At 43.3% G+C, this 27902-nt stretch overlaps 1 protein-coding gene across 1 annotated transcript in view; it reads left to right on the top strand.

Annotated features, from left to right (window-relative positions):
- The window catches only part of MOB1B (MOB kinase activator 1B), a 48953-nt gene extending 28521 nt beyond the window's left edge, over positions 1-20432 (top strand). Inside the window, exons 2-6 of the mRNA XM_056855453.1 lie at positions 4202-4368; positions 12403-12496; positions 15775-15908; positions 18207-18370; positions 20316-20432. Of these exons, the coding sequence (XP_056711431.1) occupies positions 4202-4368; positions 12403-12496; positions 15775-15908; positions 18207-18370; positions 20316-20393 (637 nt within the window). The 3' untranslated portion in view covers positions 20394-20432. The remainder of the gene's footprint in view (positions 1-4201; positions 4369-12402; positions 12497-15774; positions 15909-18206; positions 18371-20315) is intronic.
- The last annotated feature ends 7470 nt before the right edge of the window (positions 20433-27902 follow it).

The raw sequence follows: 27902 nt of genomic DNA, 5'->3' as shown, positions 1-27902 counted from the left end.
AGGCAATGAACCTGCAAACATTTTATGTTTGGTCTAAGGACCGTAAAATTGAATAAACCTACTGCATTAATTGGCATGTTTATGAAAATTTCAATAATAAATGCCTTGGTTTTCTAAAATTGCATATACACCCAGAATTAACGCAAGAGAGAACTTGTCTGCTGTTCCATGTGCTCTCTTAGTACATCTCACTCACTCTAGGAATAAAAAATATATATTGAGTAGTTTTTCCACTGGGTGTTTTCAAAAATTTCACAATTTTGTTAGTCTTTAAGGTGCTACTGGACTCTTGCTCTTTTCTATTGCTAGGGACAGACTGACACGGCTACCCATCATGAGTAAAGAAGTATTTCATTTTGTCTCACTTGAATTTACTGCCCATAAATGCCTCTGAATTCTATTATTTTGGGAGAGGGAGAAAAAAGTTTCTCTCTGTCCACTCTTTCTCCTCCATTTGGGTGGGTAGCATACTCTCTGGCCATAGATCTTCACAAGTCTACACTGGGGTTGTGGGGGCTGAACGTGTATTCTTACTGCCCCACCGTTCCTGTGGGATTTGAGGAGAAGTAAGTTCAGAAATAACTGTTGCTGCTCAGCATTCCCTTTAAAAAATTTTGGGGAGGGAGCCAGAGAGACCCTGTTCTGTTTTTCCTCTAATGCCAGGGTGGGGTTAGAATCATAGAGTTGGAAGGTACCACCAGGATCATCTAGTCCAACCCCCTGCACAATGCCGGAAATTAACAACTACCTCCCCCAACATCCCCAGTGACCCCAACCCCCCCATGCAGGATCCCACATTCAAAGCACACCAGACAGATGGCTATCTAGCCTCTACTTAAAGACCTCCAAAGACGGGGACTCCACCACCCTCCGAGGCAGCACATTCCACCGTTGAACAGCCCTCACCGTCAGAATGTTCTTCCTAATGTTTAGGTGGAATCGCTTTTCTATTAGTTTAAATCCATTACTCCGTGTCCTAGTCTGTGGAGCAACAGAGAACAAGCTATTTCCCTCATCAACATGACATCCCTTCAAATATTTAAACATGGCTATCATGTCTCCCCTCAACCTTCTCTTCTCCAAACTAAACAAACCCAACTCCCTAAGTCTCTCCTCATAGGGCATGGATTCCATTCTGGTCGCCCTCCTCTGGACACGCTCCAACTTGTCAACATCCTTCTTAAATTGTGGAGTCCAAAACTGGACACAGTATTCCTAGTGAGGTCTGACCAATGCTGAATACAGTGGTAGTATTACTTCCCTTGATCTAGACACAATACTCCAATTGATGCAGCCCAGAATTGCATTGGCCTTCTTAGCTGCCATATCACACTGTTGACTCATGTTCAGTTTGTGGTCCACTAAGACTCCCAGATCTCTTTCACATGTACTGTTGTCAAGCCAACTATCTCCCATCCTGTACCTGTGCCTTATGCTGTTTCTGGCTGGGTGAAGTACTTTACACTTCTCCCTATTGAAATCCATTTTATTGCTTATGGCCCAGCTCTCCAGTCTATCGAGGTCATTCTGAACTCTGACCCTATCTTCCAGGGTATTAACTACCCCTCCTAACTTGGTGTCATCTGCAAATTTGATTAGCATGCTCTCTATTCCATCATCCAAGTCATTTATAAAAATATTAAATAGTACCGGTCCCAGGACAGACCCCTGTGGTACCCCACTGGTCACTCCTCTCCAGGATGAACTTGTGCCATTAATGAGCACCCTTTGGGTTCGGTTGGTCAACAAATTACCAATCCACCTAACAATAGCAGTGTCCAGCCCACATTTTACTAGCTTTGTTTCAAGAAGATCATGGGGGACTTTATCAAAGGCTTTACTGAAATCAAGGTACACTGCATGTACAGCATTCCCTTCATCTACCATACTTGTCACTCATAAAAAAGATATGAGATTAGTTTGGCATGACCTGTTTTTGAGAAACCCATGTTGACTGTCAGTGAGCACGGCATTTCTTTCTAAGTGCTTACAGACCGTCTGTTTAATTATCTGCTCTAGTATTTTACTTGGTATTGATGTCAGGCTGACTGGGCGATAATTGTTTGGGATTTCTCCCCCCCCCCTTTTAAAGATGGGGACCACATTTGCCCTCCTCCAGTCTGCTGGAACTTCTGTTCTCCATGAATTCTCAAAGATTATTGCCAGTGGTTCTGAAATCACTTCAGCCAGTTCTTTTAACACCCTTGGATGCAGTTCGTCCGGCCCTGGAGACTTGAATTCATTAAGAGTAGCCAGGTATTCCTGTACTATCTCAGTGTCTATACTATGCTGTAATTCCCCTATTGCATCCTCTGCTCCATTATTCCCAGGTTGAGCGCTATTCCCCTTTTGGCAGAAGACTGATACAAAAAAGGAGTTAAGTAATTCTGCCTTTTCTTCCTCCCCTGTTAATAACTCACTGTCCTCTCCACGCAATGACCTGATTGTTACCTTGATCTTCCTTTTGTTATGGACATAACCAAAAAACCCTTTTTTGTTGTTTTTAACTTCCCTGGCTAGCCGGAGCTCATTCTGCCCTTTAGCCTTCCTGACTTTCTCCCTACATGTGCTGGCTACTTGTTTGAATTCCTCTTTGTTGATTTCTCCTTTTTTCCATTTCTTGTACATGCCCTTCTTAATACAGATCCTTTTTTTTGCAACAACTGACCGATTGCTCACAACTGCATGCAGTGGTCACTGCATAATTATGGAACCGATGATTTCCCATTCCCCACCCCTGAAGACAGAATAAGTTTAGAAGGGGGAACCAAATTCCACAAGTTAGAGGAAACACTGATATAAGCATTTTGCAGTCAAGGCATGTGATGTTTTGGTCTGAAGGCACATGACATTTGTTACATCAGCCAGCGTGGTGTAGTGGTTAAGAGCGGTGGTTTGGAGCGGTGGACTCTGATCTGGAGAACTGAGTTTGATTCCCCACTCTTCCACATGAGCGGCGGAGGCTAATCTGGTGAACTGGGTTGGTTTCCCCACTCCTACACACGAAGCCAGCTGGGTGACCTTGGGCTAGTCACAGTTCTCTTAAGAGCTCTCGCAGCCTCACCTACCTCACAGGATATCTGTTGTGGTGAGGGGAAGGGAAGGTGATTGTAAGCCGGTTTGAGGCTCCCTTAAGTGGTAGAGAAAGTTGGCAAATAAAAACCAACTCTTCTTCTTCATTAAAGAGAGAAACTCCTCCTTAGTGCCCGATTGGGAAATTGCATGGGAACAACATGTACGTCTCTTTGTCGTACCCAGAGGAAGAACTGTGTAGAAATTACATAGCCTGCCTTATCTGATATCTGAAGCAAGTGGTTGGTCATGAAATTAATGTCACAAACTGTTTAGTCACCAGAAGCACCTCCAGTCTTTCCCCTCCTCTTTCAAAATCTCACAGGATCATCTAGTGAGATTAAACCTGAAACCGTGTTTTTACCCCACTGTCTTGAACCAAACATTGACACAACCCTTCCTGTTCTCCCTTTCATCATCTGCTGAAGTTCACAGAGTCAGCATTGCTGACAGATGGCCATCTAACCTCTTCTTAAAAACCTCCAGGGAAGGAGAGCTCACCACCTCCCAAGGAAGCCTGTTCCACTGAGGAACCACTCTGACTGTCGGAAAGTTCTTGCTAATGTCTAGATGGAAACTCTTTTGATTTAATTTCAACTGGTTGGTTCTGGTCTGACCTTCTGGGGCAACAGAAAACAACTCGGCGCAGTCCTCTGTATAACAGCCCTTCAAGTACTTGAAGATGGTTATCATATCATTTCTCATCTTCACTTTGTAAGTGCTCCCCCAGCAGCGAAAAAGGATGCAAAATTTTTCAAGTATGGTGGCAACGCATACTGTGCCATCTTTATTTCTAAACTTTCCAGTGAAGACTCCTAATGTATTTCTTTGGTAAATATTCCCTAAGCAGTTTCTCTCCCACACACCAGCCCATCTGTTGAGTGTTGTATATAATAAGGCTGTACACTTTGCCTCAAGGTATGCAGCAGATTAGTCACACAGCACTTCTGTTCTCTCCCCTCCCCGATATAATCATATTACTAAGGCTTACAGGAGATGGTGTGGTTGTTTTTAACCCTGTGGACTTCAAACAATGTCAGTTGGAAAGGAGAACTACAAAATAGCCTCTCCCCTCCTTCCAGCTCACTAACTTTTCTGAAACCAATGTGTTTTTTTTCTCCCTCTGCAGCGGTAGCCGCTCTTCTAAAACCTTTAAACCAAAAAAGAATATTCCTGAAGGGTCCCACCAATATGAGCTGCTGAAGCATGCAGAGGCCACACTTGGGAGTGGTAACCTGCGGATGGCTGTCATGCTACCTGAGGGTGAAGACCTGAATGAATGGGTTGCAGTTAACAGTAAGTAAACCCGACACTTTATTTTCCCCCTGTGATTTTGGCGTAACTGGAAGGGTTGGGTGGAGAGATTTCATCTTTAGCAAAATGAATAGTTCCCAGAATATCTGAAGATACGATATTTTACACACCGTGTACTAAGAGGCAGACGTTGCACATGAACATAGGGCCATAAGAAAGGCCACGCTGGATCAGACCAAGGCCCATCAAGCCCAGCATTCTGTTTACACAGTGGCCAACTATGGCTTGGGACCAGAGTATCTCAAGGACCATCTTCTCTCATATGTTCCTGTCTGGGAATTAAGGTTACAGGGAGAGGCTCTCCTGACTGTCCCATCAGAAGAAGCTCATTTTGTGGGTCCCCGAGAAAGGGTCTTTTTGGTGGTAGCCCCATGATTACCGAACAGCCTTCCCAGGATTCTGCGCCTGGCCCTCTCACTTTCGATCTTTAGCAGGCAGTTGAAGATGTTTTCATTAAGGACTGGATTTAGTTAAGTTTACTAGCAGTCCAGAATTGTGACTTTAAATTTTGGGTTTTATGTATTTTATATCATGTATTTTGTCTATATTTTAAGCTGCCTAGAGCTCCATGAGGAAGAAGAGTTGGTTTTTATATGCCGACTTTCTCTACCACTTAAGGGAAACTCAAACCGGCTTACAAGCACCTTCCCTTCCCCTCCCCACAACAGATGCCCTGTGAGGTAGGTGGGGCTGAGAGAGTTTGACTATCCCAAGATCACTCAATTGGCTTCGTGTGTAGGAGTGGAGGAAACAAATCCAGTTCACTAGATTAGCCTCCGCCGCTCATGTAGAGGAGCAGGGAATCAAACCCGGTTCTCCAGATCAGAGTCCACCGCTCCAAACCACCGCTCTTAACCATTACACCACACTGGCTCACTGGAAGAAAGGAAGCTTAATAAATGTTTTAAATCAATCAATCAATCTAGATAGCTGGGCCCTGTCTCTACCAGTACCAAAAAGTAATTTGTAGAGCCAAAAGAGAATATGTACCTTGGGCATCATTTGGGACAGATGGCAAACCAGTCAAATAAGAGTTTCTGATGGTAAGCAATATTGGTTTGCAGAAGAAGAACAAGATTCGAGTCCAGTAACTTGGTGTAGTGGTTAAGAGCAGTGGACTCTGATCTGGAGAACCGGGTTGGTCTCCCCACTCCTACACATAAAGCCTGCTGGGTGACCTGGGCTAGTCACAGTTCTCTCCGAACTCTCTCAGCCCCACCTACCTCACAAGGTGTCTATTGTGGGGATAGGAAGGGAAGGAGATTGTAAGCCGGTTTGAGACTCCTTAAAGGTAGAGAAAAAACCCAACCCTTCTTCTTCCTCCTCTTAAAGACCAACAATGTTTCAATTGAAGGGAGCTTTGACCCTCAAAAGCTTATATCCTGGAGATCTTTTTGGTCTTTAAGGTGTTACTAGACTCAAGTCTTGCTCAGTTGAATCGGAGGTGAATATGCTGAGAAAAACATGTCTTAGGCCCTGTTTAAATAATAAAAATAATATAGTACATCTTCAATTATACCATTTGTTACTGTTTACAAAAGTTCAGTAGTGTTGACATGGTTTACTAAGCAGCCATTATTTGTGGCTATCTCCTAGATGCACATCTCCTGCACACACACATACTGATACCTGGCAGAGGTAAAAGGCTTGATGGAGAATAAGCAGGGCCTTACGTCATTTTTACTGGGGCTTGGAAAAGATAAGAAAACTCTGCTGTACAGGGGCTTGAAAAATCTTAGTTTTACTTCTTTCCCCGGGACTGCAAGAACGGGAGGGGTCAGTCGCAATTTGTTGCTAGTGAGGCGTGTTCAGTTTGGTTGGTCCTAAAATGTCCACTTTTGACACAGCACCAACACATGAACACATGAAGCTGCCTTATACTGAATCAGACCCTTGGTCCATCACAGTCAGTATTGTCTACTCAGACCTGCAGCGGCTCTCCAGGGTCTCAGGGTCTTTCACATCACTTACTTGCCTAGTACCTTTAACCGGAGACACCGGAGATTGAACTTGGAACCTTCTGCATGCCAAGGAGAGGCTCTACCACTGAGCCACGGCCCCTCTCCACAACTATGGACAGTCTGTGTTGTTTAAACGTCAGTTGGATTTACAGTGCTGTTTATCAGATTCACCAGTGAGCGTCTTGAGGCTGAAGACCTGCCTCCTTCTCTGGGGATTTCCCACATATATTTATTTGTAATTTTTCTTCTTCGGAGAAATGTCAGGATAGTTTTTGGCAAACACTGAAAGCTGATAACATCCTAGTAGATTTTGACTCCTTCACATTCCAGCTATTGCTGCTTTGCTGCGCAGGCATGCCCTTACCCTGCTGAATTAAGGCATCGTTGCTATAATAAGCAGTCTCTAGTTTCCATGGAGAGGCATTCTGTCAAGGAGCTGGAGGGGAACCTTGGAATTAAGAAACCTAAAAATGCATTTAGAGATATAATCCTATAATTCAAGACTGCCGCAGGAAGAGAGTTTCTGCACGAAAAGATGTGCTTGTGCAGAGAAGGGTGATTGATTATGATTTATTATTTTAGTTAATATAAATACCTTTGTTTTCTGCAAGCAATAATTTTGAATACAAATAATACTTCTGTGTGTGAGAGAGAGAGACCTGCAAACTGCTGCAACCAATACTACCTTAGCAACTGTCTCTTTGGTTTTGTCATCTGAGAGGTAAAAAATAAAAGTTGAAGCTAGAAAGCAACTTTTGTCGTTTTAAAAAGGGGTTATGTTCCTGTCGGCAACCATGAGCAGTGCTAGATCCAGAAGAATGCCCAGATTGCAAATCTAGGCCTTCAGGAGGAGTATAACCCCATCCACCATGACCTGGATGGCCTAGGCTGGCCCTATCTCGGAAGCTAAGGAGGGTTGGCCCTGATTAGTACTCGGATGGGAGACCACCAAGGAAGGCCAGGGTTACTATGCAGAGAAGAAGAGTTGGTTTTTATATGCTGACCTTCTCTACCACTTAAGGCAGAATCAAACTGGCTTACAATAGCTTTCCCTTCCCCTCCCCACAACAGACACCCTGTGAGGTAGGTGGGGCTAAGAGAGCACTAAGAGAGCTGTGACTAGCCCAAAGTCACCCAGCTGGCTTCATGTGGAGGAGTGGGGAAACCAACACGGTTCACCAGATTAAGGTCCACTGCTCCAAGGCAGGCAATGTGTTTGCCACCTGTGTTTGCCTTGAAAACCCTACTGGGTCACCATAAATTGACTGCAATTTGAAGGCACTTCCCCACTATAACCTCATCCAGCAGGGATTTGAACTCCACAACTCCCAGACAATTCTGAGTATAAGCCTTATCAGGTAATGATCTGAGCACGGCAAAGAAATAATTGAAGGTTCCTTCATTCCCAGGCCGTTCTGCTCCTGTGAATACCAAATAGAATTTATTGGGCCAAATATCGTCTGGGATAGACCCATAGTGGTCACAGTAGCCATGAAAAATCCTGGGGGGTGGGATGGGCTTTACCATCCCTAAGAGGAGGACTTCTTTGGCTAGGCCAGGCAGCAAGATCTGTAATACACTTAACAGAATCCCTATCTACCCCTAACGCCCAACACCATATACTCACAGCCAGAATCTGGGGATTGCCTGATAGAATTCCTGGTAAGGAAGATGGAATCACTGTACATCACAAGAGCTCTGCCTCCCCACTCATCTGTCTTTTTTTATTTTTATTTTTAAAATGGAGCAAAGGGGTAGGGAAAATACAGGAAGGGGGGGAACATTCAAAAAATAGAACAATTCAGATAAAGGGGAAATGATTACTTATATGCATAGACGTTACATGGCTGCATGGCCTACATAAATCAAGACAGTTTACCCAACCCAGTGTAATTTATAGAAATATCAAAGTTTTGTCGATTCTAGCCGTCTAGCCTCAATTGTTCTACTGCGCTCTATTAAACCTTTATATGTTAAACTAAATTATGAATATATATATATCCGTTTCTTGCTGCATGGCCTGCACAGGTCGTTTTTCTCAAGATAAAAAAATTGATTTATAAAAGCAGTTCTAAGCTTCTTAACACCTGCACTCTTCTATCGTTAAACCTTTACATATTGATAATAAAGTTTCCATTTTTCAAAAAAGCAGCTTGTAATATTGATCTTTGTTCACTAAGTTGATCATTTTGGCCATAATTGCATATTCAGACAACTTCCACTCTTCTAAATACGGAAGTGATATCGTCTTCCCACCCATCTGTCTTTGATTGCTGTTGAAACAGATGCTCAGCTTCACAGAGCTGGGAAGGGTCAGTCTCTCCCCCCTCCCCATCTTGTCCACCCATGTATCAAAGAGACATCAAGGTTAAATCCTTGTATAATCAACATTTATTTGGGACCGTGTTAGCCAAATTGCCCTTTAACTTGGGGAATTAGCAAGCAAGTTGGCAAATTACAATATTTATTTTTATAGCGGTATCGCAACCTTTGTCTACCAGAGTCCGTAACTATGATCTTAAAATAAAGACAGGAACAGAGGATTTCCAATTAAAAGTGTTTATGTCCGTTTCAATCAGTCAGTGATGCACACAAACATACAGAGGATCTAGGAATATCAAGAGAGGAGGATAAGCACAGATGCCAACTTGGCAGGAGGTCGTTTGTGGGATTATATTTACCTTCCAGACGAAGTGGTGTCCAAGCTCAGGCAGACTAAAACAGATTGAAAGTGAAAACCGAGATGGGGGCAGGGGTTCCCGTAGACTTGACCAGCAAGGCGGGAGGGAGCGAGGTAAGGCTGCGCAAACCAAACCAACAAAGCAACGGCAGAGGTGCCAGTCAAGACCTAAGGCTTGAGAGAGAGAGCTAATGGGCTGGGGGCACCCCAGTTATACTGTGTTTATGGGGGCAGGGTTTCACCCCTCCTAGGTTCCCAGGTGGCAAAAAGGTGACAAAGGACTATGCTGTGGCTACCAGGGTGGGGCAGTGAGAATTTGGAAATCTATTCTGATTCCAATGACTTTTGCAACCCTTGATGAACTGGAACTTCTCTGTTGACGAGATTAACATACTGGAACAATGAGTGCGATCTGTGCAAACGTCCTAGGATCGCTTGGGCATGGCAAGAGGAACGACTCATCTTGATATCTGGATCGCTGTTGACGGCCCATTAAGCGGTAGCTGCTGCAAGAGGAAGGGTGTGTGTGTTTGACATCGACTACGTGACTGTTTTCTATGACATGGCTGCGGCTGGAACAGAGGTTGCACAGGAACATGGTTTCTCTCAGGTTCACCGGAGGTTGCCCCTGCATCTGCTTCCTAGCGGCTAGCTGCACGGCGCTCGCAGGAGCAGCCGAGTCCGTGACAACGGAGCGCGCAGCGACCGTCCCGTAGCGTTTGGGGCGGGCGCGCGGCCAGCACAGTAGTCGAGTGTCAGCATAGCGGGTTGCCAGCTCCAGTCCGGGTGGTTTGGGCAGGCCCATTGGCTATCAACCGTGTGGAACTGTGATACAACAGGTAGGGACTCTTAAACTGGAAGGGGGATCAGAAGGGAAAACCAGGCCACCAGTATTGAATCATCTTCCCCCTAATCTGATCTGGCCCTTTCCTGTCACTGTATCTATTCCTACCCTTATAGACTTCTAAAGGGGGTACCGCTACCCCCCTTTATGCAAATGGAAAGATTCTCAAGGCCACCTTAGATTTTTAAAAGTAATCTCTTCTGCGTTCCTACTGCGTTCCTACTGCTGGTAATTTCCTGATATAAATGTTGTGAAACTTCCTCCCAACCTGTCTGCTTATTTACAAGCTTGGTATAATCATGGCCTTTTACGCATGGCTGTTTCCCTCGCGGTCACCCCTCTGACGACTTCGGGTCTTTGTGTTGATTATGCATGCTATTTCCGACCTTCAGAGGTTGCTTCTCTCTCCCCTGCTCTTTAAACCGAAGTCCACCAGTGCAATCCTAATCAGAGTTACAACCTTCTAAGTCCGTTGAAGTCAACGGGTGTGAGAATTGCTTAGGATCGCACTGTAAATTCCTCAACTCTGCACCCGTTTCCTCTCTCTCGAAGAGCAATTACAGGAATTAAAACTTGTTAGAACTTTATTAAACAGAAGTATACATATGAATGTGTCTACAGAGAGAAACTGAAAAAAACCAACTCACGTGTAGCTTATAAAACTTTGTAGACATCCCTGGAGTTAGGCAGACCATTGTTATAATGCCATCACTCTTTGATATGTGGTAGTGATAAAAATGTAATTTTGGTATTAATACCAGAAATACAAACACGACTGTGAAGAATACCATGTTTACCCGAAAGGAAGATGACCCTGAAAGTAAGATGATCCACCAATAAAGGTTATACATAAAAAGGATTTTTTTTATTGCTGCACATAAGAACATAAGAAAGGCCATGCTGGATCAGACCAAGGCCCATCAAGTCCAGCAGTCTGTTCACATAGTGGCCAACCAGGGGCCTCTAGGAAGCCCACAAACAAGATATCTGCGGCAGCATTGTCCTGCCTGGGTTCCAAAGCACCTAATATAATGGGCATGCTTCTCTCATCTAGGAGAGAATAGGTATGCATTATGACTAATATCTATTTTGACTAGTAGCCTTGAATACCCCTCTCCTCCATGAACATCTCCACTCCCCTCTTTAAGCCTTCCAAGTTGGCAGCCATCACCACATACTGGGGCAGGGAGTTCCACAACTGAACTTTGTGTTGTGTGAAGAAATACTTCCTTTTATCACTTTTGAATCTCTCACCCTCCAGCTTCACCAGATGATCCCGTGTTCTGGTATTATGAGAAAGGGACAAAAGCTTGTCCCGGTCTACTCTCTCCATACCATGCACAATTTTATAGACCTCTATCATGTCTCCCCTTAACCACCACCTTTCCAAGCGAAAAAGCCCTAAGTTGCCTAACAACACATTTTAGCTGTAGCTTACATGTGAATTTAACCCCCCCTCTTTTTCTTGTTGGTACATGTAAAAAAACACACCTAGTCTTCCTTTCAAGTAAACAGGGTACTTTGTAGAATATTCATTTGCTCTTTCCTTTTCTTTGGTGTGAGCATAGCAGGGTGGAAATAAATACAGTTAGACCGCTGGAATATTAATTCCTTTGTTCTTCAAGTGTTCCTTGACTGGAGTTGAAGGGCATGGAAGGACCAGACAGCTTTGCTGAGTCGAAGGCACGGCTTGAATAGTAGTTTAATCAAGACAAGACGGCAGTGTCGGAACTTGTCTTCCCAGCCATTGCTCAATTAACTCGTGGAAGGCCACAAGTCCTGCAGCACTGCTGTTGTGTCTCCCAACTAACAGAAACAAGACTTAATTGCACAGAAGTCATGTGTTCAAGGCCAGTCTTTGATTCCAACAGGTCTTTAATAAAATGACATTTTGAAATAATGCATAGATTCTAGAAAATAGACCCAAATACCTTGATTATTTCAGAAAAGAGCCCCCCCCTCCTCTGATGGTGGCATCCTTTGGAGTAGCTTCTTTTATTGCTGATATTGAAATAAACCACCAGAGTGGGCTTTGTGAGGCAGCACACCGAATGGTTCTGTAAGCATCAAATTCTGCAGAAAAGTGGGGTGAAAACCCACAAGAGCAGAACCTTACTTTATTGCAAAAAACAGGTGAAAACATAGCTAACTTGAATAACGGAGGCACATGAGAGGGTGATGGAGGCACAGGGGAATTCTGGGGACTGCTGTCTTTTGCTTCACAATTGAACACATGAAGCTGCCTTACACTGAATCAGACCACCACAGTCAGTATTGTCTACTCAGACCAGCAGTGGCTCTCCAGGGTCTCAGGCGGATGTCTTTCACATCACTTACTTGCCTAGTCCCTTTAACTGGAGATGCCGGGGATTGAACCTGCATGCCGAGCAGATGCTCTACCACTGAGTTGTGGCCCCTCCCCAATTCAGCAAGGGCTAAGGGGGAGAGGGGTGTGGGAATGGGGTTGCCACCCACCTATTTGGTAATGACTGTGCTAAAGGGAATGTTTCACTTCTTTTTAAAAAAAATAGCTGTGGACTTCTTCAACCAGATCAACATGCTTTACGGAACGATTACAGATTTCTGCACAGAGGAGAGCTGCCCGGTGATGTCTGCAGGTCCAAAGTAAGGACACTTTTCACACTTAACTATCGTAAAATTATGAGGCGGAAAACATGGCGTGCTACTTATTTCTAAATTAAAAAGAAATGACCCTGGCTGGGAAGCAAAGGGTGTTCCCTTGTTACTGATGCTGCTACGGCCATATACCTCTCCATGTCCCTCTTTGGCCTTCAGGCTGACAGCTGGGCCCAAGCAGTATCATCATGGACTAGATCAAGCCCAGGATATAGGGTTTCCAGCAGGCCTGGAGAAAAAAAAAACCTGCTGCCCCTTTAGCAGAGGCTTCATGGGATGTCATTTACCAGATGATGCCCATGCCGTGAAAAGAGTTGTTCAGCAGTGGAATGGGCTGTCTAGGGAGGTGGTGAGTTCCCCCTCACCACCAGTCTTTAAGCAGAGGCTGGACATACACTTGTCAGGGATGCTCTAGGCTGATCCTGCATTAAGCAGGGGTTTGGACTAGATGGCCTGTTTGGCCCCTTCCAATTCTATTTTTGAGTCACAGCTGACTTATGGCAACTTACTAAGGTTTCCAAGGCAGCAGATGAACAGAGGTGATTTGCCATTTCTTTCCTGCTTCCTCTTCCTTTCTATGGTGATGAGCTTATTTTTAATTGTTTTACTTGTCATAGTTCTGTTTTCTCCTCCAGAAAGTGCTGATTTAGTCCTTTTATTTTTTCATTTTGAATATTTGTGCCCTGTCTTTTCTCTTGGCTCAAAGCGTGGTGTCACAGTAATAGCTTGCTGATTTATTCTCAGATGCATAGATGTTCTTTCCTCACTGCAGAAGGGTTGGTAGCATGACTTTCAGGTCTTCTCTGACTTTACCAACTGAGAAAAGCTCTCCTTTATGTTTTTAAAAAATGAAAGAGGGCAGCTACATAATCGTGTACCTGGAATAATACAATCATAGAGTTGGAAGGGACCACCAGGGTCATCTAGTCCAAGCCCCTGCACAATGCAGGAAATTCACAACTACCTCCCCCCACACTCCCCAGTGACCCCTACTCCATGCCCAGAAGATGGCCAAGATGTCCTCCCTCTCATGATCTGCCTAAGGTAGTAGATTCAGCATTGCTGACAGATGGCCATCTAGCCTCTGCTTAAAAACCTCCAGGGAAGGAGAGCTCACCACCTCCCGAGGAAGTCTGTTCCACTGAGGAACCGCTCTGTTAGAAAATTCTTCCTAATGTCTAATAACCTATATGGGTTAATTCTTTTATTCTCATATATGCTTTAAGGTGCTACTAGACTCATTTAGAAGCCATGTGCAGCCACAAAATTTCACTTCCGGTTGCTCCTCTTAACCATGATTAAGTATTATGTTTGAATTTCTAAATGGTGTTTAAGGATTGGCTCCGAGCCAGGATGTGAAATAGTGGCTTTTGAAATAGATTTTGAAATCATGGTTGATGTTTAACCCTGGTTAAGGCTGTAATCCTGTCCATTACTTGAAAAGAGGTTCCTAGAATAAGACCCTCAGGCAGTTTCCTGAAGAAGCGATGAAGAAATTAGCTCAGTAAATGAAACTCAGTAGGCTTTACTTCCAAGTAAAGTAGCTGAGAATCGGGCTGAAAGGCAGTTTCTGCCACCTCTCTGATTGCTAGATCAGAAGCAGGTTTTGCTGGTCTGTTCCCGTATACAATCTCTCTAGCCTTAGCTGTCCAAGGTAAAAGCATCGCATGGTTTCACTGTCTCTTTGGATCCTTAACTGGGGCTGAATTCAGATGTTGCATTAAACCTGGCTTCCGGCTGGGGTCACACATGCCCTTTATTCCTCTCTGTTATCTCTTTACCACCAAACAAATGGAGAATCTCTGTGAGAAGCGAATTCTGATTAATCACACAGAGATAACAGCAGGCAGGCACATCAAACGGAGATAGTCTTCACCTCCTGAACTGGGATGCTGAAGCAAAGTTTAAATACAGGTTTAGCATACAAATCTGTGAGGGGACTGGTTAACCTTTGCGCCTCTATTTGTGTGTTACACGTACCCAGTTAATTACTAACTCTGGTTTCTCCATGCAAGAAGGGAAGATTGAAGTGTGTGCAGGAAGCCAGCAACAAGTCAGGCTTGTGCACATCCCAGCTTAATGCCAGTTAAATATAATGACTGAATGGAGAGGGGCTACTGCTCATTGGAAGAGCATCTGCTTAGCATACAAAAGGTCCCAGGTTCAATCCCCAGCATCTCCAGTTAAAAGGATCAGGTAGGAGGTGGTGATAGCCAGTGTGGCGTAGTGGTTAAAGTGTTGGACCAGGATCTGGGAAACCCAGGTTCAAATCCCTGCCATAGAAGCTTGCTGGGTGACCTTGGGCCAGGCGCATTCTCTCAGCCTCGACTCTTGCAAGTATTTGGATGGGAGACTTCCAAGGAATACCAGGGGTGTGACACAGGCAATGGCAAACCACCTCTGAACGTTTCTTGCGTTCTCAGCTACCCCTGTGGGGTTGTCAGAAGTCAGTGACTTGATGGCCAAAAAAAAAAAAAAAAAAAAGGAGGTGATGAGAAAGACCTCTGCCTGAGACCCTGGAGAGTTGCTGCCAGTCTAGATAATACTGACCTTAATAGACCAATGGTCTGATTCAGTAAAAGGCAATTTTATATGTTCAATGCAGCCAAGATTTAAATCAACACACCGTGATAAGTGCTACCTATGGTTAAGCACTTTTGATTCTCCCTCATAATACTAGAACACGGGGTCATCTGCTGGAGCTGGAGGGTGAGAGATTCAAAAATGCTAAAAGGAGTGGAGATGTTCACGGGGGAGAGGGCTATTCATGGCTACTAGTCAAAATGGCTGCTGGCCATAATGCATATGTATTCTCTACAGTATTGGAGGAGCATGCCTTTTCTATTAGGTGCTGTGGAACTCAGACAGGATAATGCTCCGGCAGTCATCTTGTTTGTGGGCTTCCTAGAAGCACCTGGTTGGCCACTGTGTGAACAGACTGCTGGATTTGATGGGCCTATGTCTCATCCAGCGTGGCTTTTCTTATGTTCTTATGGCTTCAAATAAAAAGTCTATTTGATGTTTGCAACTTAACGGAAGGCGAGAACAAATGATGAGGCATTGATCACGGAGGGACTAGGGCTGTCAGCTCTGGGTTGGGAAATACTTGGAGATTCTGTTGGTGGAGACTGGGGACAGTGGGTTTTGGGGGAGTGGAAGAACCTCAGCAGCATGTAATGCCGAATGAATCAGGGAAGGAAAAGTTGATGGTATCTGTGTTTGCACGCAAGAGACCTGGGTTTTCTTAGAGATGTATTTGGTTCCAGGTATGAGTACCACTGGGCAGATGGAACAAACATAAAGAAGCCAATCAAGTGCTCCGCACCAAAGTACATCGATTACCTTATGACCTGGGTTCAAGATCAACTGGACGACGAGACGCTATTTCCATCCAAAATAGGTAACTTTAAAATACCCATGTGGTCCCCTGTAATTCAGTTTGTGCATTTCTTGTGTGTCTTTCACTGTTTTACAGTATTGTTTTCTAACTGGGTGATCCAATTACACTATTGACTACTATATGCCCTACACTGTTCCTCTATCATTGTTTTAAATTTTGTAATCCGCCTTGAGTTTCAACGAGAAAGGCAAACTATAAATAAAGTAAACATTGCCATACATAAAAGGGATGTTTCTAAAGGTACCAAGCTTTAACCATAACATCAAGGGAAACAAGCAAGACTTCAAAAAATAAGAAGCCGCTCTAATGAACAGCTCTCTGTGTGTGTTTTTTTGTATTGATTGAGTTTTGGCAGATTTTATACAATTAATCCTAAACGTGTGTCAAAAAATTCAGTGTGTGTTGAGGTCATGCACAATTTTAAGCAATCCTTAATTAAAAGGAAGAAGATAATTTTTGGAAACAAATGTCCTTGTCTCCAATACTTACTTGGCTTTTTTTTTAAAAAATGGCAATGTTTATTTTTCTCCCCAAAGAAAGGATAAGTGCCAACTCTTCAACTCAGCACTATTGTTCTATTGCTGATCATTTCCTAATAGTCGATGCTAAGAAACTGACATAGTCCTTTTTGCTGAACAGTATTGGTCTTGTGTATTTTGCTCATCTATGCATACCATGATCATTGTTTTATTAAAAGAATTATTTTTAAAATATCTCTTTTAAAAACGACACATGCAAGACTTTTTTCTGTTCCAAGAAAATGTTTTTCATCGTGAAGTCGTCATCTTATACACAGTGTTTCATAAGTGGTTGCTAAAAATAAGGCCTTGCCTGCTCTGGTTTTTGTCCATTTCCAAGTAACTTGGCAGACCCCGTCATTTTAGGCTGATTGTACAGTCGGCCCCTCCAATATGAATAAACACAGTTTTTAAAGAAATCATTTCAGACGTCTGTAATTTTTTATGTGGGGGACTAAATTCCTAAAAGATTTGAGAGACTAAAGCTGCCACTTTGAATTCCCCCTAAATTACAGCTTTATTGACAAGCTCCAACCTGTTGAGCGTGGATTCCCTGGTCATCGTTTTATCGAACCTGTTCAGTGGCCGTGTCAAAAACAAGCAGATGTTGTAAACTGTGGCAGCGTCCGTGTTGAAGACACTCCACTTTTGGACATGGGTTTCTGTGTCTCCATTCCAATCACAGACCGTGTTGCACCCTGTCCAAAGTGAATTTGACCAGGCCTCAAAGAGAGCCAGCTGGGTGAAACAGCTATTCAGAGATCTGTGTCACTCAGGCCAAACGCCGGTGAAATTTGCTAGATGATTTTGGTTACCTTGTGGTTACTAGCAAGGGGAAAAAAAGATTTCTTGAACAGAAGGTGCTCTGTCAATGCTCTTGCTCCCAACACTGGAGATGTGTGGTCCATTTTAGCTTGCGCTGGTCCCTGTAGTTCCATGTATCTGACTTAGGGCTGCCAGGTCCCTCTTCGCCCCCAGAAGGAGTACCTATTTCTCTGTGGGTTGCATACTGCCTTAAGGTAAGGTAAAGGTCCCCTGTGCAAGCACCGGGTGCTTCCTGACCCATGGGATGATGTCACATCCCAACGTTTCCTAGGCAGACTTTGTTTACGGGGTGGTTTGCCAGTGCCTTCCCCAGTTGTCTTCCCTTTACCCCCAGCAAGCTGGGTACTCATTTTACCGACCCCGGAAGGATGGAAGGCGGAGTCAGCCTTGAGCAGGCTACCTGAAAGTGACTTCCGTTGGGATCTAACTCAGGTTGTGAGCAGAGCTTGGACTGCAGTACTGCAGCTGACCACTCTGCGCCACGGTACTCCTGCATACTGCCTTACCCCCTGCTTAAGTAAAAGAAGAACTTATGCCATTAAAGGTTTTTCATTCATTTCATTCAAGTAAAAGGAGAAGAGTTGGTTTTTTATATGCCAACTTTCTCTACCACTTAAGGGAGAATCAAACAGGTTTATATCACCTTTCCCTCCCCACAAGAGGTAGGTGGGGCTGAGAGAGATCTAAGAGAGTTGTGACTAGTCCAAGGACAGCCAGCTGGCTTTATGTATAGGAGTGGGGAAACAAATCCAGTTCACCAGATTAGCCTCCACAGCTCATGTGGAGGAGTGGGGAATCAAACCCGGTTCTCCAGATCAGAGTCCACTGCTCCAAACCACCGCTCTTAACCACTACACCACGCTGGCTCTCAGCCACCATCCTGTTGAGTCCTAAGCATCATGGCCGCGGTGCTTACCTGTGTTACAAGCAAAGGCTTTCTTTTGTTGATTTCTAGGTGTTCCTTTCCCAAAGAACTTCATGTCAGTAGCTAAGACCATCCTCAAGCGTCTCTTCAGAGTTTACGCTCACATCTATCACCAGCACTTTGATCCCGTCATCCAGCTGCAAGAAGAGGCACATCTGAACACATCTTTCAAGCACTTTATTTTTTTTGTTCAGGTAAATTCGCATGGGAATGCTGCCTTGTATTGTTTCCTTGCAAGATCAAATAATACAGTTTCTTTTCTGGCACTTGTAAGTGAAGAAGAAGAGTTGGTTTTTATATGGCGACTTTCTCTACCACTTAAGGAAGAATTAAACCGGCTTACAATCACCTTCCCTTCCCCTCTCCACAACAGACACCTTGTGAGGTAGGTGGGGCTGAGAGAGCTCTAAGAGAGCTGTGGCTAGCCCAAGGTCACCCAGCTGGCTTCATGTGTAGGAGTGGGGAAACCAACCCACTTCACCAGATTAGAGTAGTGAAACAAGTGTCTCTCCATGTGTGTTAAGCCACAGAAGTTCCCCTTGACCATGTTCTTAATATAGCTACAGCTCAGTGTACACTATCCCCTGAAGAAGTGAGCTGGGACTCACGAAAGCTCATAACCCTGCCAGAAATTTTGTTGGTCTTTAAGTTGCTACTGGACTCTTGCTCTTTTCCCCCTGTGACTGAATTATTTACCAGAGTTACTTATTCTTTTAAAAGTGTAGGTGTCTAAAATATATAAAGACAAGAATGGAAGGAGAGGGGCAGAGTCAGGTGAATATATAGCCACTGCGGGGTGATGTCGCCTCTAATCCAGAGGACTATTGACTTGCAGTCTTAAAAATGAAAGAACTCCATATCCAGTGTCGCCTTCTCGACCTTTTACAGTGTTTGAACACATGCAGATGCCTTATACTGAATCAGACCCTTGGTCCATCAAAGTCAGTCTTGTCTACTCAGAATGGCCGCGGCTTTCCAGGGTCTCAGGCAGGGGTCTTTCACATCACCTAATTGCCTGATCCCTTTAACTGTAGATGCCAGGGATTGAACCTGGGACCTTCTGCATGCCAAGCAGATGCTTTACAATCTGAGCCACAGCCTCTCCCCTGTTCTGACCAGTGTGAATTGACTGATTGATTGATATTGGCCATTATGCACTTTATCAGAGCATTGTGGACAGTCTGCAGAAATCAACAACATAAGTGGATGCAAACCTTTAGGATACCCATGGCTTTCAATCTAAAGAATTCATGTGTGAAATGTTGCATTAGAATAATTATTAACCAAAAGCTCCTTTTAGAGAGAATTTTCTTTGGCTGTGTTGGTCTGGAATAGAAGAGCTTGATTCAAGTCCAGTGGCATCTTAGAGACCAATACGAAAAAAGGAGCTTTGACTCTCAAAAGCTTACACTCCAAAAATCTTATTGGCCTCTACAGTATTACTGGACTAGAGTCTAGCTCCTCAAATCTATAGAGACCCCCTACTTTGTCTGTGGGTGACCTGGTTTTGTTGCTTTTGTGATTTCCACGGGGATCAGCCACTTTTCTGTTACATATAATGATGATGGTGACAGTAAATGTTTCAAAGGATGGCAAATTTCATTATTTTTTTGTGTTTTGCTAATGTTGGGCTATCATTTATGTTTTACCTTGCTGGGTTTACCTCTGCCTAAAAAAGGTAAAGGTAAAGGTCCCCTGTGCAAGCACTGAGTCATTCCTGACCCATGGGGTGACGTCACATCCCGACATTTCCTAGGCAGACTTTGTTTACGGGGTGTTTTGCCAGTGCCTTCCCCAGTCATCTTCCCTTTACCCCCAGCAAGCTGGGTACTCATTGTACCGACCTCGGAAGGATGGAAAGCTGAGTCAACCTTGAGCCAGCTACCTGAAAGCGAGTTCCGTCAGGATCGAACTCAGGTTGTGAACAGAGCTTGGACTTCAGTACTGCAGCTTACCACTCTGTGCCACGGGGCTCTTTTCCTCTTCCTCTTCCTGTAAACAGCTTAATCCACAATTTCAGGGAGGTTGTGGGATAATTCTGTTTTCAGTTACTTTAATTAAAATAATGTTGTTAGTGAATGAATGTCCTGTTAAACACGTTAACACAGGTATTGGCTTTATTTTCTGCCCCCCTCCCAGGAATTTAACCTTATAGACAGAAGAGAACTCGCCCCACTTCAAGAACTGATTGAAAAACTCACTTCGAAGGACAGATAAGCAGAACTTGGATTTGTACAAATCACTTTCTTTCTTTAAGCAGGCGTGTGGTGGGGTTAGGGATTTGGACTGCAATCCTCCACACACTCAAGGAGATCATTGGGACTTACTCATGAGTAAGAGTGTGGAGAATTGTAATCTTAAATTTTTTGTTGTTGTTGAGTGTAGGTTTGTTTTTTTTTTAAAGAAAAAAGGATTCCCCCTGCTTCAGGCAACCTAGACCTATTCCCTGTGCTTTTATTAGAAGATCTGCTTTGTCTTATAGTGAGACACACATAGTAAATGCTTTTCTGTTCTTGTTCATTGTGTAATATTTTTTAGCAGACGAGTGTTTATAAAGGTTTTTTTTTTAAAAAAAAACATGCTTGTTGGGAAATGCGACGCTGCTGGTTGTTATGGGTTCTGCCTTGCCAGTTGTAGCCCATTCTCAGAAAGTCCTTAAAATACTTCACATTATTCTCTAAGTGCCTTGGCAGACTTGCTTCTGAGGTACAAAGCACATAACAAAGAACATTGCTGGAAAAGAAAACACCAACTTACTACCCAGGATATTTACTAACACTTGTTATATAAATATATATGATATGATATGTGAAAACTTTTAAAAACAAAAGCAAGCCATAACTTCTATCGGTGATCTCCAGCTTTTAAATCAAAGTGTAATGCCTTTAGAGATGAATGTGGGTGACCGGGGGGGGGGGACCTGGGGGGGAAGAGAGAGAGAAAGAATCTGTCGTTCTTACATTCTCTGCAGCAGCCCCGACCTGTTAGTCTTGCATCTAAGGAGGACCAAGAATACCAAGGGGGTTGACCGTGTTCTATCTTATATTTGTTCTGAAAACATTAATTTAGATCAGCCGCAGTTCTGTGATTTCTTGCCCCATTTTAATGATAAGTTAAGGAAGTCCTCTTGACAAGGAAACGGGAGCCCCTCAACTGTTTCCTAAGAGAAACTGTCTCAGAGGTTGATTGTTCCATCAGTCTCATACCTGTTCCACTCTCAGTCACAGTGAAAATGTGCCCAAATGCAACTACAGTTTGCATATATGGAACACAGTGCAACTGGAATTTTTTGTTATCTTGTTTAATTTTAATCATATGTTGGAGTCTTCTTAATTTTGTCAACCACCCTGTTTCCCCCCCCCCTTAACTGAGGAAAAGAGTCAGTATCATATAACCAGACAACTTTCTAAACAACCACCGCCAAGTGGCTTATAAACCCATTGTTTTGGGGCATTCATGAGAAAACTCAGGACTCTTCATGCGGAGAAAATCAAGATAACAAGCCCCTGATTCACATATTAGTACTCGTCAGGTTTTATTCAGCATTCTGTATGCAAACAGATCTTTCCTGAATGTTTGAAACTTGCAGTTTCCCTCAGTAATTAGTCATTAAATCTGAAACACGACAAATTTTTGTTGACGGATATGTTTTACCATGTCTGAAAGCTACAGATGGGTCCCGGGATAAGGGCTGCCTCGCGAATGAGCGTCTTGCTGCCTACTCGTTGCAAGTGTGTGTTGTCTGTGCACAAAATCATAATGTTTAAAAATACACACAAGTCCTTTTTATAATTTCATTGACACCATCGCTCACTGTATTTCTGTGGCATCAGTGAGGTTGCATTCAGACACATGCTTTTAAGCCTTACTGTTCCAGCAGGTATCCGGCACGCTCTGTAGCTTTTGAAGTGATCTTGAGTTGTTTATAAGAGTCTGGGAATACAAGAAATGTTGCGTTTGCATTGCAAAGGTCACTTTTCACGTTCAGGACCTTAATCATTAGGGAGCTGGTACATGGAGATCATCATTCTATATAAAGACAGCAAAATAGTAACGATCAGCAAATCTAGTGTTATTTAATGGGCATGATACACTGGTTGTTTTTTTAATATGCCAGTTTTGTCCATAGAACAGGCTGACAGTCCTGAAATTGGAAATTCAAATGTATGATTGAGAATCATTTTTTTTAAGTTGGGATTTACACAGAGCAGTTAACAAGTAAGGATAGCTATAATCTAAAGTTTCCTTTCCTCTTCTAGTTATCTTAATATTTCCCTAACAGAAGGATTTTTTTAAGCTGCTTCTGCCAGGAATGCATCTTTGGACTTGGCAACTGGAGTCTTGAATAATTTTTATTTTAGGGCGGTAGTTAGATCTTCAGCCGTACTGGCATAATATTAACGTTAAATAATTTAAGGCTCGAGACGTCGTTCTTTTAGGGGTTATAGTGACTCTTCATTAGGGATAAAACTATAGTGTACTAGGTTTCAAGTGTTTTTAAGGGAAAAATAAATAATAAAACCTTCCATTTGCTTTAATTGCTGACTTTCTTATTGCATAGTAAAAGTCTGGAGATCACTGTTTGAAAGTGGTGTTGGTTAAACTCTGCTGGTTTGCATTACACTTGAAAGCTGAAGCACTGAAGAGAGTAGCACAGTGTTCAGACTGAGTATCCCCTTTTTCTGTATTGCATGGCCAGGTTTTAGTGTTTCATTTTAACCTTTGGTCCTGAGACCCAAAATTATGCACAAATTTAAGAAGGGTCTGTTAATATTAGCAACCAAAGCATCACCTGGATTTTTTTTTTCCAGCTGTTAAGTTTCTTGAGAACGAAACAGTGCAGCATCTTCAAAAAACAAAGTCACTGTTTGAAACTGTGTTTTCTTTCTTTTTTATTAATTTTAAAGGGATACTCTGCTAAATACTGGACTGCTTTTTGATATTAAACATTAGATGTTCAGGGCTGCTGAACGCTGGGAACAGGCTACATTTCTAGGCTACCTTTCTAGTCACAGCCAGCCAAGCTTGAAAACTTCTATTTCCATTACAAAGGAAAAGCCTTATAACTTCAAAATAGTCTGGAATGGTTGTGTCCTGATTTCAGCTACCAGTGTGTCCCTTCCCGTCAGTGATATGGTCGGTAACTTTGAGAGAGGGTCTTAATGAGACGATGGGAAACTGGGCGTCAGTTGTCAAGATAGGCGCAAGTCCATCGAAACCAGTTCTGTTGGGCTTCCTGAAGCCGGTGACTGATTTTATCCCTCGCGTTTACATTGGCAGGACACAGTTTTTGAATTCTGTCCATAGAAATTGCCTGTCTGGTTTGCATACTCACGTCCAGGATCCACGCTCATAGTACAAGTATAAAAATGCCCCACTTTCTGCGACTTGAGATAACTGGGCTTTAGAGAAAACAACTTTCTTTTTTCTTTTTTAAAAAATTATTCAGTAAAAGAGAGAACAATTTTTTAAAGGGCAAGGGTCCCTTGTACAAATTCATGCCAAGTTTTCTTTCACTGTCTACTATGCAATGTAGAATTCCGAATATCTGCAGTTACCTTAAAATAGTAAACCAGAGGCTTTGCCAATTTTATTTTGAAACTTAAATCTTTCTTTGAAGTTCTCTTCCCAGGCAAAAGCCTATTTGCTGCTATAGACTTTTCTTATTCTGCAGATTTTTCTTTTCCTTCAGCGCTTGCCTTGGTTTGGCATACATCCAAATAAACAAATAAAAACTAGGCTTGGTGAATGTCTTAAACCAACCGACACTTCTTCATTTCTCCTGGAATATTATTGTAGGTAAAATACCAGTTTTCATTTTTCTTAAATCATAACATGAAGGCAGGTTTGCCAATTTTTTACAACTGCAATGTGCCTGTGTTTATTATTATTATTATTATTATTTACATTGCATTTCTTTAATGAGTAGGACCTTTTGGGGTTTTCTAGACTTCATTGCTAGAACCACTAGCCACTTTAGGAGTGAGATATTAACATTTAAATTAAAGTTTATTTGGTATTTTATTTCTGTCAGTTGAACACATAGTTTCCTCCTTTTTTAAAAAATATAGTTCCCTCCTAAAATTGTGGAGTAACTTGGATTTTAAAATGCTTTTGTCTGTGTCTCCCCACCCCCCAAGAACTGTTGTTTCAATAGTTTTTCATAGATTGCTGTATTTTTAGGGGAAATTGATTTTTATAGCCACTAAACTGTACTCATTATTTTTGTACATGTATAACTTGTCATTTGGGAACACAGAACTTTTGAGAAGTAATTTGTTTCCATGATGTTTTGAATGCATTTATCTGCAGATGTTGCATTGCTAAAAAATTGCCATAAGAATACCTTTATCATGGAGTGGAGGGGGGGGCTCAGTGGTAGCCCTGCTAAACCGGGACTGGGGGCGGACCCACCTAATTCCTACTAAGAGCGCAATCCTGAACGGGGGCTAGATCCGTGGTGGCTAGGAGCAACGGAGCCACGCCTCCTCCTCAGAGGCTTCCCAGCCACCGCAGAGGGGGGGAAATCATTTTTCAAAATTAAAATAGGAAAAAAAGGGGGGAGAATGCCCCATTGAAAACAGTGAGGCTGCGCCACCCAAAAAGGTGGCCCATCCCCATCATTGCTCAAGGGGGCATTCCTGGGGCAAAAGGGCTGTAGAAGCTGCCTAAATGCCTCCCCCATGCCAGCATGGCTGCGCTGGTGTTGGGGGCCAGTGGCGTGTTTGCCCCCGCACTGGTGTAGATGCCACCTTATTCCATGATAAGGCGGCACCTACACCAGTGCGGGGTCACGCTGGCTCCAACGGAGTCCCCCCCTTCAGGAATGGGCTACCAGTGGCTCTTAGATGCAGTGCGAGAAAAGAGAGACCAGAGGAAGAGCACGCACCAGCCAGTCGTGCTGACAGGGGAAGCACACGGGAACATGCTGGTTCCCCACACCATCTGCAGAGTAAAGTCACAGCAGCCTCTGTCTGAGGACTACTTTTATACAATTTGGAGAATTGAAATGTAAACCTTCTTGGACTGGACCACATCGGGTTGCAATGGGTTGGTGGTGGGGGGAAATATCCCTGAATTTTGGAGACAAGCCTAGGTGGGTTAAGTGTCTCCAGGACATGCTTAACTCTAAAGATTGAAGAGTTTTATGTTTGTAAAGGATGCCTTGAACACGCAGCTCCTAGCCTGCAAAAGGGTGCACAGTTCATGAAAATCTTGCCCACCTGATCCTGCCAATTGTATAAAAACTCTCGCAATTGTATAAAAACTCTTGCACATTCCTTGTGCTTTTTACTTGTTCCACCATATCTCCTCCCATCCCCCACCCCCTGGTTTTATGCTGCATCTGAAATTTGCCTTCCTGCGTGGAGTTCACCTGGTGACTCCCAAAACTCGGTGCCCAGGCTGCCTAGCTGAGGCAAAAAGGTATCGCAAATGCAACCTTATGATCTTAACCACGTCTGCTTCTTTCAGTATTTCAAAACAGCTGGGAGAAAAACACACACACACAAAAGGCTTAAATATACAATACAACACAGAGACCTGTACTGTAAGCGGACTGTGCCAATATTACTTCAGTTTGTAGTCATTATTGATCAGTACTTGTTTTAAATGAAAAATGGCTTTTTGATTAAAAACAAAAATGTTGAATGTCTGAAAAACCTGCAACACATGTATTGGAGAGATGTAAATAATGTATACAGATTGTTGTAAGTGATGGGATGAAAAAAATATATAAATTCTAGGCTTTTTTTCAGTAAAAAACTGAATGCTGTTTATAAGAAGAAAAATAAATAGCTATGTTTGACCATGATTGCCTTTTTTTCTTTCTCATCCTAACCTAGTGTGTGTTGTCTCAATGGACCTCCATAATACATCTGCATGATTGTCCACATCCAAATATTCCACATACAGATAACTGTGTAATCATCTCACCTAACTTTGTGATCATTTGTATTTGCAAGAAAACCGAATAGCAATAAAATAAAACTGATATCCTGTTACTTTAACTTGTGACCCTGAAATGTTGGCCTAGAAACAATGTCCTCAAGAGGCAAGGTTGCTGAAGGCACAAGCTCTTCTTTGGCCTCATCCAGTCCAGACATGGCCCTTTCCTCATGTGTATTGTTGCTTGAAGAATTCTGCTGCTTCCAGGGTAGTGTGGTGGTGGTGGGAAGGTGCTGTCAAGTTGCAGCCAACTTATGGCGACCCCGTAGGGTTTTAAAATGACGAACAGAGGTGGTTTGCCATTGCCTGCTTCCGTGTAGCCTGCTTCCCTGGACTTCCTTGGTGGTCTCCCATCCAAATACTAACCAGGGCTGACTCTGCTTAGCAGCCAAGATCTGATAGGATCAGGATAGAATAGGGATAGTGAATAGAAGAAGAAGAAGAGTTGGTTTTTTTAAATGCTGACTTTCTCTACCACTCAAGGAAGTATCAAACCAGCTTACCTTCCCTTGCCCTCCCCACCACAGACACCCTGTGAGGTAGGTGGGACTGAGAGAGAGTGACTAGCCCAAGGTCACCTAGCTGGCTTTGTGTGGAGGAACGAGGAAACAAATCCAGTTCACCAGATTAGCCTCTGCCACTCATGTGGAGGAGCAGGGAATCAAACCTGGTTTTCCAGATCAGACTCCACCACTCCAAACCATCACTCTTAACCACTACACCATGCTGGCATTCTATTCCTTGGCTGCCAAAAGGGAGGGAAATGGTATACTGATTTATGTTACCTTTTGGTACTGGGAGAAGGTAATAGGGAAGGTGGTCCTTTGGGGGGGGGAATAGTGAGGCTCTGCTGCACGAGGAACAGAAGTGCTGTTACTCTTGAGAAGGCTTGGGTGGAGTTGTGTTGCTTTAGGTAGCTTCACTATGGGAAAACCTTTGCTTATTCTAGACTTGCTATGTTTGTCGCAACAGAAATGGCCAACCATTAAGCAGTGCCTTAAAAGACGATTTCAGGGTTTCACAGTGAATCACATGTACGAAGTGAGCAGAGACTGATGGATTTGAAGAACAGTGGAAGAAAAGCCAAGTTTTAAAACATTGCGGTGTAGAGAATGCATCCTTGTGGTCGCCTTATAAAATGTATGCATACAGAATCCATGTCTGCAGAAGCACCCAGGCATAAATAGGATGGAATTTAGATGCGATGGTAGCAAATACCTGTTTTCAAACAAATTGCTTGAAACAGCTGCAAAATGAAGCTCGTGCCAATCATTGCAAGTGAAGCAGCAGCAGATGGATGGGAATGCAGAACTCCTCCATCTACCGCTTTTGTCTTCTATAACGCCTCCTGTGTGTGTGTGTTAAGTGCCGTCAAGTCTTTTCCAAATAAGGCGTCCTACCAGTGGCTTTTCTCCTAGCAGATCTCGTAGATTCTACTGGGATAGTTGTGGGGGAAAGAGAAGGTAGGGGCTGGGGGAGCAGGCAAAGGGAAGGGTCAGCACTTCCAGTAACTTCCCTGTTAGACACCCCCCCCCAGTTTTATTTCTGTTCAGCCACTTTCATTTTAAGGTTAACAGGTTATGCCAAGCTCCACTCAAAGGGATCAGTACATTACTGAGGTCAAGTAAAGAATGGAACTGTACAACTTGGTATCCTCCTGTTATCAAAAGTAAGAAAAAAATGGCCAAACAAACATGTATTTTGCAAAAACACAAAGCGCTGGGCGTTGTCATGTCTCTGTTGAAGGGAATTATCAACATTTATGCATAAGCTGATCAA

Source organism: Euleptes europaea, chromosome 9 (genome assembly GCF_029931775.1).
Source record: "Euleptes europaea isolate rEulEur1 chromosome 9, rEulEur1.hap1, whole genome shotgun sequence".
Lineage (NCBI taxonomy): Eukaryota > Metazoa > Chordata > Lepidosauria > Squamata > Sphaerodactylidae > Euleptes > Euleptes europaea.
This window is presented reverse-complemented; position numbering and strand designations above follow the sequence as displayed.